General features: G+C 34.4%; 1 protein-coding gene across 1 annotated transcript in view; it reads right to left on the bottom strand.

Moving 5' to 3' along the window:
* Sec10 (Exocyst complex component Sec10) overlaps positions 1–15,228 on the bottom strand; it is a 39,281-nt gene that overhangs the window by 12,167 nt on the left and 11,886 nt on the right. Inside the window, exons 7-11 of the mRNA XM_072531609.1 lie at positions 13,198–13,415; positions 8,904–9,014; positions 8,753–8,848; positions 8,348–8,507; positions 5,016–5,251 (exon numbers count right to left, since the gene is read on the bottom strand). Coding sequence (XP_072387710.1) covers positions 5,016–5,251; positions 8,348–8,507; positions 8,753–8,848; positions 8,904–9,014; positions 13,198–13,415 — 821 coding nt within the window. The remainder of the gene's footprint in view (positions 1–5,015; positions 5,252–8,347; positions 8,508–8,752; positions 8,849–8,903; positions 9,015–13,197; positions 13,416–15,228) is intronic.

Below are 15,228 nucleotides of genomic sequence, written 5' to 3'. Positions count from 1 at the left end.
AAAATTGGTAAAAGCGACCCTCTCAAGAGTCGAGTGTAAAGTTAGAGTGCAGAACGGAGTTTCCAGAAAGTTTGAGTCTCAGACAAGGAGACAGCCTATCATGCCTTCTATTCAATATTGGACTAGAGAAAGCGATAAGAGAATCTGTAATAACAACCAGAGGAACTATTATTATTCGCAGCGTACAATTACTAGCGTACGCCGATGACATCGACATTATTGACATAGTAGTGATATACATAACTTTTATTAAGCACATCCTCACCTACGCGTCGAAAACATGGACGATGACAAAGAGCGATGAAGAATGTTTAAGATGCTTTGAGCGTAAAAACTCTGGCATATCTATGGAGGAGTACAGGAGGGCGGATTATGACGTAGGCGCTATAATTTCGAACTTAACCGCCTGTATGACAAACCTGATATTATAAGGTCCACCAAAATAAACCGGCTGCGGTGGATAGGTCACATAGAGAGAATGAATAAGATGGAGCCGCCAAAACATATTTATAATCAAACAATAGATGAGTGAGAAGCAGAGGCAGACCCAGAGCACGATTTAAGGATCAGGTGGAGGAAGACTTGAGAATGTTGGGAGTACGAAACTGGAAAGCCAAGACGAAGAATAGGAGAGAATGGAGACTTATCCTTGAGCAGGCCAAGACCCACCATGGGTTGTGGAGCCAATGATGATGATGATCAATATGTACTTTGTTTTGTTCTTGCAATAAATCTCAAAACTATTTCTCACTAGCAACATCAAGTGTGAACAAGAAAGAGCTCAAGATGAACGACTCTCATCAAACACGGTTCTTCTAAGAGCTATTTCTGACGATAACCTCTAATCAACTAGATGAAACCACCTTGTGCAAGTGCCTGAAGACTTGATAGTTGTGAGCAAAATTGTTTACTGCGACAACCTCAAATTGATTAAAAATAAAAAATCGTGATGCAAAGAAAATTACTGTTAAAAAAAAAAGAAAAAAGAACTAAATAAAATATTATATTGTAATTGTAAAGTAATAAAGAATATTGCCATTGGGGTAAAACAGCAAAGCACAACAAATAGACAAATTTACGTCGCAATTTCTTTTGACGTTGCCATTGTGTGATAAAAGGAATAAGTTCAAGCATAGATAAAAGTAAAGCCAGGTTTACACGTATCCAGTAACTAGACCAGTCTCACTGGCATGCCAGTGCTTGAGTAGGACAGTGCTGGGTAGGTATGTTTACACGTATCCAGTAGCTGGCACCAGTCTCACTGGCACGCCAGTTCCCACTTAGTGAAGTCAGTCGTTTTTTTATTGTCACTGTCGTGTTCTTCTTCTTCAGCCTTAAGTAATCCAACTTTGGACATAGGCCTCCCCCAAATCAATCCAGTATTTTCTATTTTGCGCCACTTGCTTCCAGTTGTGTCCTCCGATCTTTTTAATGTCATCAGCCTATCTCATTTGTGGTGCTTCCTCTTCTATTTCCTAACCATGGTCTCCATTGTTGTATTTCGTGGTTCCATCTTTTATCCTTCAGTCGGGCATTGTGTCCTGCGAAGCTCCATTTTAATTGGCAGCATGTTCTCCTGCGTCTTTTACTTTGGTTTTGCTTCTAATCCATTTGTTTGTTTTTTTTGTCTATAAGTCTCGCTCTTTTATCATATTAGACTTGGTGAGTGTCCACGTCTGTGAACCATACGTGAGTATAGAGAGGTTACTTCTTCTTCTTCATGTGCCTTGTCCGTTCCGAACGTTGGCAATCAACATGGCTATTCTGACTTTGTTTACGGCAGATCTGAATAGTTCAGCAGATGATAATCCGAACCATTGCCGCAAGTTTTGGAGCCACGAGTGTCTTCTCCTCCCTGGACCCCTTCTGCTGTCTATTTTCCCTTGAACGATCAGTTGTAGTACTCTATATTTATTATGTCTCATAACGTGACCCAAGTATTCCAACTTTCTTTTCTTTATACTTATTCCTACCTCTCTCTCTTTACCTATCCGGCGTAGTACCTCTTCGTTGGTCACGTGCTCAGTCCAGGATATACGTAATATACGTCGGTAAGCCCACATTTCGAAGGCCTCTACTTTTTTCATCAATGTTGCGGTCATTGTCCACGCCTCCATTCCATATAACAAAACCGGGAATACATAACATTTCAGAAGTCGAATTTTGAGAGGTAGGGTGAGGCTTTTAGAGGTGAAAATTTGCTTCATGCTAGTGAACGATGCTCTTGCCTTTTCTACTCTTATACGTATTTCCTTCGCTTGATCCCAATTTGAGTTAACTGTTGTTCCCAAGTAGATGTACGAATCCACGTGTTCAATTCTTTCATTGTCTAATATCAGTTGCTGTGGTAGTTGTTGGGTTTTGCTTACTAACATCCATTTGGTTTTTGTGATATTTAGTCTGAGTCCGTATTGTGCACTTGTTTTTTGTATCTTACTCATTAGGCAACTCAGTTCCTCCATGCTACTTGCTAGAATCACAGTGTCATCAGCATACCTTATGTTATTAATTATTTCTCCATTTATCTTTATGCCTTCTGTGCTTTCCTCCAGCGCTATCTTAAATACTTCTTCTGAGTATATATTAAAGACAATAGGAGACAAGATACAGCCCTGTCGTACCCCTTTCTTGATCTCAATTTTATTAGTCAATGTAGATCCTACTTTCACTTTAGCTGTTTGGCCCCAATAGAGACTCGCTATTGTTCGAATGTCTCTGTAGTCGACTCCGATCTTATGGAGAACTTCAATTATCTTTTCATGCTTTACGTTATCGAATGCTTTTGCGTAGTCTATAAAGCATATGTACACATCTTTGTTCATATCTCTGCAGCGCTGGATGAGTACCTGTAGACTAAAAAGTGCTTCTCTTGTCCCAAGAGAATTCCGAAACCCAAACTGCGAATCTCCAATGTTATCCTCACATTTTTTGCTTATTCTGTTGTAAATAACCTTGGTGTATGCCTTCGAAATGTGGTTAATTAGACTTATCACCCGATGTTGATCACAAGACTTTGCTTTTGGTTTTTTCGGTATGGCAACAAAAATTGACTCTAGCCAGTCTTCAGGAAACTCCCCGCTGTTATAAATATTGTTAAAGAGTCTAACGAGTGAGTCTAGAAATTGACTGTTTGTTTCGCACAGCATTTTCAATACTTCCCCGTATACGTTATCGTTGCCTGGTCTTTTGTTATTTTTAAGACCCTTTATAGCATTCTCCACTTCTGATTTTAGAATAGAAGGGCCAGTATCATCATTGCTCAGTGTATACCCACTAGGACGGTCATCATTAAACAGTTGTTCCACATAAGTTTCCCAGATTCTAACTATTTTGTCGGGGTCTAGTTGTAGATTTCCATTATCATCGCATAGCCCTTTCGATAAAATATTGTAGCTTTTCTTTGTTGTGAGTTCCTTTATCTTCTTAGAGAGAGGTTACACTGATCGTAAATTCTGGTTATCAAATATTGTTCTACTTTAGTGCTTTTCAAGATCCAACTCAATTTTCCAAATCCTGTCCACGTTAACCTTATTCTTCTGGTAATTTCGGCAGTTTGATTTTCTTTGTTAACTTTCATTATCTGTTCCAGGTAGATGTATTCGCTTACTGTTTCTAAACTTATGTCATTCAATGTTATTTCTCTAATTTTCGGTGTATTTGTCATTATTTTTGTTTTTTCCAAGTTCATATTAAGACCTACTTTTTATGGAGCTTGAAATAGTTGCGTCATCATGGTCTGTTGTTCTTCGAAACTTGTAGCGAATATTACAATGTCATCAGCGTATCTCAAATGACTCAGTTTTCTTCCATTAACATTTATTCCTTTATCTGCCCAGTTAATATCCTTAAACACGTCTTCCAGTCCAAGTGTGAATAGCTTTGGCGAGATAACATCTCCCTGGCGAACTCCTCTGTTGATTGGTATAGCTTTGGTTTTCGCATCTATTTGTATTTTCATTGTAGCTTTCTTGTAAATATTATGTATGAGCATTCTGTATCGGAAGTCTATACTGCAGTTGCCCATAGCTCTCTCTATTGCCCAGAGTTCTATGGAGTCGAATGCCTTTTCATAATCAACGAAGCCACTGTATAAGTTCAAGTGATATTCATTGGCTTTCTCTATTAGCGTTCTGACTGTAAAAAGATGATGCGCTGCACTGTAATCCTTTCGGAATCCTGCCTGCTCTACCGGTTGATAGCTATCGAGCTTCGACGTTAACCTGTTTGTACTCTCATAAACAGTTTGTACATTTGGGACAGCAGGGAGATTGGCCTATAGTTCTTCAGATCTCCCCTGTCTCCTTTTTTGAAGAGAAGTATTGTCAAACTTTCATTCCAATCATCTGGAACTCCTCCTCTGTGAAGACATTCATTGAAAAAAATTTTCAATTCTTCCAGAATAATTTCACTTCCCTCCTTCAACATTTCTACAAGTATTCCAGTGTCATGTTACTTTTTGTATGCCAGCAATTGGAACGATGTGTTTACACGTGTCTACAACCGCCGACGCGGGGTTATAGAGGTCGCTAACGAGGGCCACTGGCATGAAAAATAGACCAGCTCTCTATTCGAGAAAGCGCTGGACTGGCGCAAAAACGTGTTTACATGATGCCACTACCATACCAGCGCTGAACTGCTTGTGCCAGTACTACTGGTGCCAATTACTGGATACGTGTAAACCTGGCTTAAATTCCTTTCAAACAGGTAAGGTGGGAAAACTTTTGACTCTATCTAAAAATAATACAATTAAAATTTTAGGAAATAAAAATTAATAACGGAAGTAAGTAACTTAAAAACGATAAAATGAAATAAATATTTTCAAACAAAAAAAAAGTAATAATTTAAATTATATATAGCATGGAATTAAACTTGTCCGAAAAAAAAAACGACTAAACATTTCGATATTTAATGAATTTACGATACGATCACAAATCGATTTTTACCCGCCAAAAATCCATAGCTGCAATTCGTCTACAAATGATACATATATTGACAAATTTTATTTAAACACTTACTCAACTAATGGAACCAATAAATCCATGAACTGTTTCTCAACAAGATGTATAATATTATTACTGTGGTGGACGACACTAAAAAAATATAGCGCTGGGGGAGTTTTGGTTCCTTCTACAACAGGCACAGCTTGTAAGCCCAATTCTACTGCATAGTCGACATGCTCTACTAATAAGCTGTTTATCAATCGATCCAAAATTTGAGTTGCGTTTGAGGCCCTTTCTGTGGGTTTGGATAACTGTAAAAATATTTGACAATGTGTTATGAGAAAGTTAATGAGAATTAGTTGGTGATTTTAATAGAGACTTGTTAGCTAGTAATTTCTATGGGAAAAAATAAATAAAATGTTTTCGGCATATGAGATAAAACAATATATTAGTAATCCTACCCATATTACTGACACTAGCAAAACTTTGATAGATTATGAGCTTTCTAACCAAAATAATATAAGTACTTGTGTTCATGATTTTCCAAAAATAACTAGTCATTCCATTATTTCAGTAAATATCTCCAATAATAATAGTTATAATTTATGTGATCTATCATGTGTGAAGTCTTATCTAATGGCACATTTGTAAATGAACTATTTATGTCAAAACTTACTAAAATATTTTACTGTCATCATGGCATGTGGTTCTTTTTTTAAAGACAAATTACATGCTATGATTTTTTCTGATGTATATTCTCAACTTAAAGTTGATTTCATGTAATCGAATGAACCATCTTACAATAAAGTCGTCGCAGGAATGCAACTCAGCAATATTGGTCATATCATTTTAAAGTCGTCTACTTTAAAATGTACAATATATGTCTGAATTGTCAATATAAATGAGTCAGATAAAATTAAATTATTAGAAGAATTTTTCACCAAGTAACAAAAAACAAAATTTATTTAATTTAATTTATTAATGTTTGTATTTTGAGAACGAATTATTTATATTCAGGGATTCTACAGTATTAACTGCCTTCCCTCGCTCAACCGTTTCCATATCTCTCTGTTGTCCCATTCTCCATCGTTTAGGCCTCTCTTACTCATGGCCTCGTCTACTTCGTTCCTTCAAGATTTTGGGGGTTGTCCTCTTATCCTCCTTCTTATGGGGCTCCATTCGGTTATTCTCTTTATCCATCTGCTCCCGCTAGTTCTTCTTACATGTCCATACCACTTTAGTCTTTTTTGTTCTATATATGTTAGTATTTCTGTTTCTATTGATGTTCTTTGCTTTATTTTCAGCCCCATTAGTCATAATACTTCGCACTAATGTTTTATAAATCTGTGTTTTTGTCTTCATATTTAGGTGTCTATCCCACCATACTATTGTCGGATTGCTGTTCTTGTTTGTCCTAATCTTTGTGTAATTTCTTCCACTGTTGTTGCCTTTTTTGTGATTATAAACCCCAAGTATTTGAATTTGTCCTTTCCTTTGATTGTTACGTTGTAATCAATCTGTAGATCTTCTATGTCTTCTTCACTTGTAGATAGGTACTCTGTTTTCGCGAGGTTAATATCTAGGCCACCGTTGGTATATTCTTCTTGTAGTTTCTTCATCATGTAGCTGAGGTCGTCTTGGTCTTGTGCAATCACTACTTGATCGTCTGCAAAGCTTAACGTATATAGGTATTCGTTCCGTACCGGTACTTTCATGCCTTCGCATTTTCTTTTGCATGTAGTCAAGGCTTTCTCTAAGTATATTTTGAATATGTTTGGAGATTTGGAACAACCCTGCAGGAGCCCTTTTGTTGTGATGAAGTCTCCTATGATTCTTTTTCCCATTTTAATGGACACTTTATTTTCTTTATACAGAGCTTGTGTAGCTTCTATGAGTTCCGTCTGTATTTCTAATTTGTACATTGCCTCCCATAGTTCTTGGGATCTATGCATGATCTTCCTACCGTGAAGTCTGCCTGATCTTCCCCGATTTTGCCTTTTATCGCTTGCTCTATTTTTTCTCGCAGTATATTCCCATATAATCTTCCTATTGATGATATTACGCTTATTCCTCTGTAGTTTTCGCATCGTTTTTATCTCCTTTCTTAAATATAGATGTCATATATGCCTCCGCCCATTCTTTTGGGAGCTGTTCTCCATTTATGGCTTTCTGAAATATCCATTCCCGGTGCTTTCTTATTTTTGATTGCTTTTATGGCCATTCTCATTTCCCTATCTGTTATTTCTATTTCTTGTTGTGGGGATCTGCTTCGTCTTTGCCTGTTTTATGTTCCAATGAATTGTGGTGTTTGTTCTGTTAACAGTTCCTTGTAATAGTCCTTCCATTCTTTGTCCTGTATATTTCCCAATTAAATTTTTTCTTTTGAGTTTTGTTTCAATCCTATCAGTACTTTCCATGACTTCGAAGTTCTTGTACCTCCTATGTATGTTTCAATATTTAAGCAGGTTCTTTCCCATTCTTTATTCTTTTGTTGTGTTATTTGTTTTTTCACTTCTCTATCTTTTTCTCTATATTCTTTATAAACTTCATCGTTGTTTGTAGTCAGCCATTTTCTGTATAGTTGCTTTTTTTCTTCAATTATTCTTTTTGTAGGTTCATTTATTTCATAATAGTGCTGTTTATTTGTTATATGTTCTTTTTCTCCAAGGGCTTCGAATGCTGCTTGTTTTATACTCGCCTTTAAATTTTATTTCTTCGATGTTGCCGTATCTAAATTCTATTAATTTTTGGTCTAGACGTTGTTGGTATAGTTCTCTTATTGATTGTTCTTGGAGTAGTTCTATATTGTATTGTTTTTCTCTTATAGTATTCAACGGTTCTTCTAAAGAGGGGGTCTTGTTATGTTTCCGATTAACGAATTGGAAACATAACATATGAGAACGAATTCCGAAGTGGAAATTGAAACGTCAATAAACTTATTTTAACTTTCAAGTGTGGCTTATCCTCATTAAAATAATAATTATTCAAAAATTTATCGTGTACTTTTATTAATATTGTATAGATATGAGGTTTCCTATTTAAATAAAGATCTATCGAGAATAGGCCATATTAATTTGACCTCACGCAGTAATCTTGTTTAGGTTATTTTGATTCTGGCCAATTAGCAGTTCATTTAAAAATTTTTGGAAACATTTCAGGCTAAGTTGAACCTGTGCACTCCCAAATCTTTGATTATGAGTCGCCGATGACCAATAGATTTCTATTCCTTACTCAAAGTTTATCGAAGATGTAATTTTAGAGTAAGTTTGAATTTTAAAATTAGGAAACAATTGGACAAGTATCTAAATAAAATGTGCAAATAAATAGTTTATATAAATCGAACTGCGCATTTTAAATGCGCCGTTCGCTGCCGTTAAAATCTTGCAATATAATTTAAAAAAACTTACCAACTGACATCTTTGAAAAGCGTGTTTTGTATCTTGTAATATCGTAATAGCTAATTCTTCAGATAAAAAAGTTTCCCCACCATAATTTTCGATCTGTGCAATATTAATGTTTGCTCGAGTTCCTATAACAGCTTGAAGATCTCTTCGAAGATCTTGAAAACTGAAAATGCAAACAGAAATTTGGTAAAATACATTATTTTATTATTTCGATAGTCACTTAACAAAATAAGCTTTTTTGATTACTGAAAATGAAAAGTGGATGGTTAGTCCCATTTAAATGTTTCGACAAAAAGTCTCTGACCATGTGTAAAGAGAATTGGGTTCAAATTTGCTGACTTTAAATCCATTCAGTAAAATATGTGCACTGGAGATTTGTACTATCCAAACTGTATAAAATATACTTACCCCCCTGACTGAATCTGCTTCTTCTGATGACCTTTGGATTCATAGTATTTTTGTAAATTTGCAGAGCACCTATCTTTCAGACCTTTTAGTTCCATTCTAAAAATATTGCTTGGTAAGTATTTTCAAATGAAATTTAAAATTACATACTTACGTGATATAATCATTAATATATTTATTAAAAATATTTGTTGTTAACTTCGATAAAAAGTTCTTGTCATTTCCCATGTTAAATACGCTCAAATCATTGGATAACTGATTAGTCCTTAAATAAAATAGTGTTATAATTACATCAACAATATGTACGCAATCAGAACGAATATATATAAACACACACACACACACACACACACACACACACACACATACATGTGTGTGTGTGTGTGTGGTTTGAGATTGTGGCCATTAGATTGAAATGGTATGTAAAAAAATCCTCGAAAAAAAAAACAAACATCACCATGTTAACTGGAGTTACAATTTCTTTTTTAAAAAACAAACATTGGTTTAAGGAATAATATTTGTTTTTTAAAAAAGAAATTCACCACCACTTAACATGTGTGTAGGTTGAATCTTTGCTTATATAATGTAACTAATCATAAACTTTTTAGCTATCACTGATGATGGTACAAAGCATACCGAAATATATTTGATTGCTGAAAAAAAAAATCGGTTGCCTGTAAAGTCGGTTTTACGGGCGAAGATTTTACGTGACAACGTCTTTTTCTCGGTAGAATATTTATTGATATGAATATTATTAAATTGCATAATAGGAACAAGGAATTGAATGAAAATAAGAATTGCACAAATTTTAACTATAGAAATATATTTTGTTTACTAAAACATTGTACATGTAAACTTAAACTTAACTAATTTCTATTTGCGTGATTTTGTTGAGGATAGGACGATGATAGGAGAAATATGAAATGAAAGGAAGTGTTTCTGCTGTAATGTGTCTTGAACGCCAAGAACGCTCGAGAAAGACAGAGACACAAGCACGGAAGCACGCACCGATTCAACGCGCCTAATTCTCTAGTGCTGCGCGCGCAGCGGACCGATCATGTTTGAGTGGGAGAGAGACGCAAGGCATTCGCCGGTCCGGCGGGCCTCTCTCTCGTTCGGTGACTCATTGTAACAGACGTGAGCGGGCGTTACACTTTTTCATGAATGATTCCGAGCCACAACCTAATTTAAGACGTTGTCACGTCAAAAAAGAATACTCTTGGCTTTATTAATTCAGCTGCATACCCATTAATCCCTTCCTTTGTATCTAACTTTGATCATAAGTGCATTATATATATATTATATATATATATATATATATATATATATATATATATATATATATATATATATATATATATATATATATATATATATATATATATATATATATATATATATATATATATATATAGATTGTATCCCTATATTCATTTCAACGAGAACTTCAGCAATTTTCACACTTCGCATCCGATGTAAAATCTTTTCCAAAAGGAACCTCATGGTTCCCCAACACAATTTCGTGTCAATGGTCATCGGTACCTTATATTTCCAACCATCCTTTTCAATCAGATTTATATTATAAAAAAAAATTTTGACTTTTCTATTCTGTCCTGCCTAAACGAGTATTTTTGTTATCAGTTGATTTTTCGTACTAAGTCTGATTTCCATAGATAGAAAGCCATATTATTTTTTGTTTTTCTCTTCGTAATAGTTGAGCCCTTTCTGTCAAAAATAGTTGCTTTTTTTAATTGCTTTGGTGTCTCCAACAGTAAAGTTAACATTCTTTTTTAATAAAATTTTTTAAATTGTTTACTAAGCTTTAATTAAAACAAGCTACTTTTTCTCCTGGCTTTATGTTTCGATATATTGTACATCAGCGATAGAACAGAAGTATTGTATTATATATATTGTTTTCCTGTAACATACTGTGACATTTTTGGCACTTTTTTAAGTTTGTATAAAATCTAAAAAAAATTTTAACGTATTTTTACTGTAATTTTATTGTAGTTACTAAATGTATTTTTTAACACCTAAACCTATACATTTGACATTGTTTGACATCTTTATATGACTTTACAATCATTAGAACTGAAGAAGTGCAGAAATTACTGCACGAAACGTTTTCTATTAAAAGATTGAAATAGTTTTTCATAGTTTTTTTCTCCTTGACCGATATCCTCATTTACAGTGAGATTTTAATCTCACTCACATTGTATATATATATATATATATATATATATATATATATATATATATATATATATATATATATATATATATATATATATATTGTTATGATTCATTTTATCCGCCAAAGATAAAATTAAAATTACTAAATAGACCATCTAAATAGATTTTCAAGATATCCTGGAGAGTTGTTATGTTATGTAAAAATTAAAAATAATATTGGTTTGCTCTTAATATATTTCAAATTATAAAATATAATAATTTAAAATATTTCAACTGATAAACTATAAAAGATATTTCAAAGAAACGAAAGTCCATTATCTTTGGATTACCTGTAGTAAACAAAATTTAAGATATGCATAAATTATTTTCTTTGTAAAATATATTTGAGTGAACGTAGTGAATTGAACAATACGACCGGGTTTTCCAAATGGACTTGTACAGTGAATAAAGACAATAGGGTAGAATTTAGAAATTATATTTCTCCGTTAGTTTTTAAGAATTTGTAGAAACGATTAACATGTTAATAGTTTTTAGGAAAGTTATAATTGTAGTTAAGGTTATAGTTTATAGTTTATTCGTCTTCCGGGTTTGGACCGTGTCATTTGTGAGTGACCCAAAAGTGGGTTCATCTCGACGTTTCGCTACAATTGTATATAGCTTCTTCAGGAGAACAAAAAAAGAAAAAGGAAACAAAAGACAGGAAGATGGGTAGTTAGCAACGGTAACTCAGTTACTCAACGCAACCAGAGGCGAATACTAACTACCAAGATGGGCCTTTGGTCACAGCAACTCAACTACTTAACGCAGCCAGAGGTGAAAACCAAATGCCAGGACAGGGATTCACGTCCAACAGTAGTTAAGGTTGTTGTTTGTTATCTAAATGGGGATAAATATGACGAACTTTGATTGGCAAAGAGTGAAAAAAAGTGGGAGAGATAGATGAATGAGAGTTTAGCTAGATTTTAGAGAAAAAAAAGATCATCAGTTGTTTTCCAAGGGTGCAAGGCGAACAGTCGTAGTTCTTTGGCGGTTCCCAAATGATAGTAAGCATTAGAAGTGAATGTTTGTGAGTTTTCGTGGACTAAGTGTATCCTGACGGAAGCTGATCCAGTAAAATATTGTAAGTCATACTTTTCTACTTATATATTCCAAGAGTCACTGTTCAGGCCGGAACGAGAGATTCAGTTTATCGAGAGGAGAAGAGGCTAGCGTTTTCTTTTTGAACGATACGTGCATCTGAAGGAAATCATAGAAGACGAGAGGCTCGCAATAATTTGTTGTAAGATTGCTGATTACCTAGGGAACTGCTAAGAATAGATAGTGTAGGCTACAAGGAACAAGGATTTGGACAACTCATCATCAGAGAGATAGTTTTTTTTTAACATTCGTCAGTTTTTCTTTATCAATAAAGTTTTTTTTTAATTGCTTCAGAAAAGATAGAAATATTTATCAGGAGATATAGAACAACAATTTTGATTTGAAATTTTAATTTATATAGTGTATAACATTAAATTTTGAAGGTTCACGTACGTAGAACAAAATTTTGATAATCCTTATATGAGATATTTTTTGTTTAAGATATTTGAGTGTGAATTTTATTTCAATATATAATTTTGTATCATATATGACTATTATTCCGATATTCCTTAGACCTTACCTATCATATGTAAAGCATAGATATTGAAGCACGAATATAACCCTGAGATAAGAGAATTAAATAGTGTGATAAAATCATAATTGCATCATTTAAATAAGTTTAATTAATTAATTAATTAGCTAATTAATTGCTTGGCGCACCTCTGACTTTTAATATCACATTAACATATATATATATATATATATATATATATATATATATATATATATATATATATATATATATATATATAATAATAATAATAATAATTATAAATCTATAAATCTAATTTAGGGATTCATCAATATTTTAGTGGAACTATTTTTAAATAAACAATTTTTTATTAAAATTTATTTAAATTCAGTTGAATTTAACGGTCTTATCGTGTTTGAATTGTGTGCAACAGATGGGCCAAAATGGTCTAAAGAGACAAGTTTTTAAGTTATGAGAAAAATAATGAGTTTGACTTGTCTATTTAAAAATAGTTCTACTAAAAAATTTATGAATCCCTAGATGAGAGTCTTTTTGAACTACCGGTTAGAAATAGAAGAGGATGGAGGTATAAGCTTAGGAAAGTCAAGCCAACTACGGCAGTAGTACCATTGATGATGTAACTTACTTGTAATATAACTCATATAATACTTGTAAATAGCTGTAGGTTCCTAACTTGGAATTTAACCTCTGATCGATGTATTCCACGAGTTTGAGTTGAAATATGTTCAATACAAATTTTGCCATCACTTGTTCTGGATTATTAAAAACCTTGACAATTATTTCATGATTGTATTTACAAAGCGTTAAAAAGTTAGAAAATACGTCCTTGCTCGATAGACATCCCTACAAAATAACAATATTTTAGTTAATAAAATCCAACGATACTCGATAAAAATTTATTTAAAATAAATTACACAAAATTAAAATACCTCTTTATTAAATACACTCGCGATCATAAAATCCGGGTCATCTTGAAAATTTCAAGTTTCTTAAATATTTTTGCCTCTGGTGCAGTAATAACCTTTTCTTTTGGCTAATGTATTTTTTATTTGTCATCAATGTTTGTTTTGAAAGAAAAAAAATGGTTTTTTATTGTTTTTATTGAAAAAAAAAAAACAGAAAACAAATCAAATTGCTGATAAAACAGACATACGAAAAAAAAAATGGAAAATACAGAACGTGGTAAAAAATCAGTGAAATTTCAATGACCAATATCGTGTATTGCCTCCCTTTGCTCTAATAACCTCTTGCAGACGATTGATGATTACATGTTGTGGCATGTTATTCCACTCTCTAATTAACAGATCCTTAAGCTCCTGTGCGTTGTTAGGAGGAGGTGTATGGGTTTGAATACGTTTTTTCAAATCGTCCCAGAGATGTTCGATGGGATTCAGGTCCGGAGACCTAGCTGGCCAGGGTACCCTCGTAATTCCAACTTCGTCCAAGTATTACATACTGATCCTGGCAACGTGCGGTCGCACGTTGTCCTGCATAAAGAAGGCGTTTTCTCCTAGCCCTGCCATGTTGTGCATGTTCTTCCGGAATCTCCGTAATGTACCTTCGTGCAGTTAGGGACCCATTTTCGATGAAGGGTAATTCTGTGTGGAAGTCGGAAGATATACCTCTTCAAGCCATGACCGAGCCTCCACCAAGGTTTGTGAAAATCGTTCACCGGTTCTCCTCCAAACTCTTACACGTCCATCGGATCCAGTTAGGCAGAAACGGGATTCATCTGAGAATAACACTTTGCTACAATCATTAATTCCCCAATGCGCGTATTGTCGAGCAAAAGCTAGTCGTGCAACTCGAGGCACCCGGCGAAGTGGCGGTCCTCTAGCCATTACCCGATAACTTCTGACTGTTGCAACACTAAAATTGCGATTTCGTACTTCCTCTAGACGATTTTGATGCATAACCGCAGTTGAGGTCCGGTTTCGTAAAGCCTGAAACACAAGGAAACGGTCATCTAGTGCCTTGGTCGTTCTTCTTCGTCCAGAGCCAGGTCGCCTGGTTAGCAAACTTGCCTCCTGAAAGCGTTGAAGCACTCGTTGAACCGTAGAAAGGCTTACGCCAACAGTTCTTGCGACTTGCCGTTGAGTGTGACCGTCTTCCACAAGTGCAACAATTTGTCCAACGTTTTTTTTTGTGCCGTTTCAACAACAGTCAAAGGCATTTTTGTCAAAAAATAAACACTAATAATGGCACTACCACTAATAAACACTAATGGTGGCAATAATAAACGTTTGTCCATTGCATTTGAACAGAAAGTCGAAGTACAAACGAGACATTTAAAACAAGCGTAGTTACAGGTGGCGTTCATTTTGGGAAGTGTGCACTTTACTGCGAAATCGGCACTATTGGAATTCTTTGTTACAAAGGAAACCGCAACAATTCTCAGAAACATGCATTAGTTTGTATTTGTGTTATTATTATTTACGATAAAGCTCGTTAAAAATGAAATATCGGTGATTTTCAAGGTGACCCGGATTTTATGATCGCGAGTGTATAAGTAATTACATTAATTTATTATAAGGGAGGAAAGGACACGGTGTTAAGTGCGGCAATGGTAAAGTATCCTCCACCTTTTCAAATTCGAACGTTTAATTTCGCTTATGTTTTATATAAATACATAGTGGTGAGGTGGTAAGACGGGGTA

Source organism: Diabrotica undecimpunctata, chromosome 5 (assembly GCF_040954645.1).
Source record: "Diabrotica undecimpunctata isolate CICGRU chromosome 5, icDiaUnde3, whole genome shotgun sequence".
Taxonomy (NCBI): Eukaryota; Metazoa; Arthropoda; class Insecta; order Coleoptera; family Chrysomelidae; genus Diabrotica; species Diabrotica undecimpunctata.
Note: the sequence above shows the minus strand (reverse complement) of the source record. Positions and strands in the feature narration are given on the sequence as shown.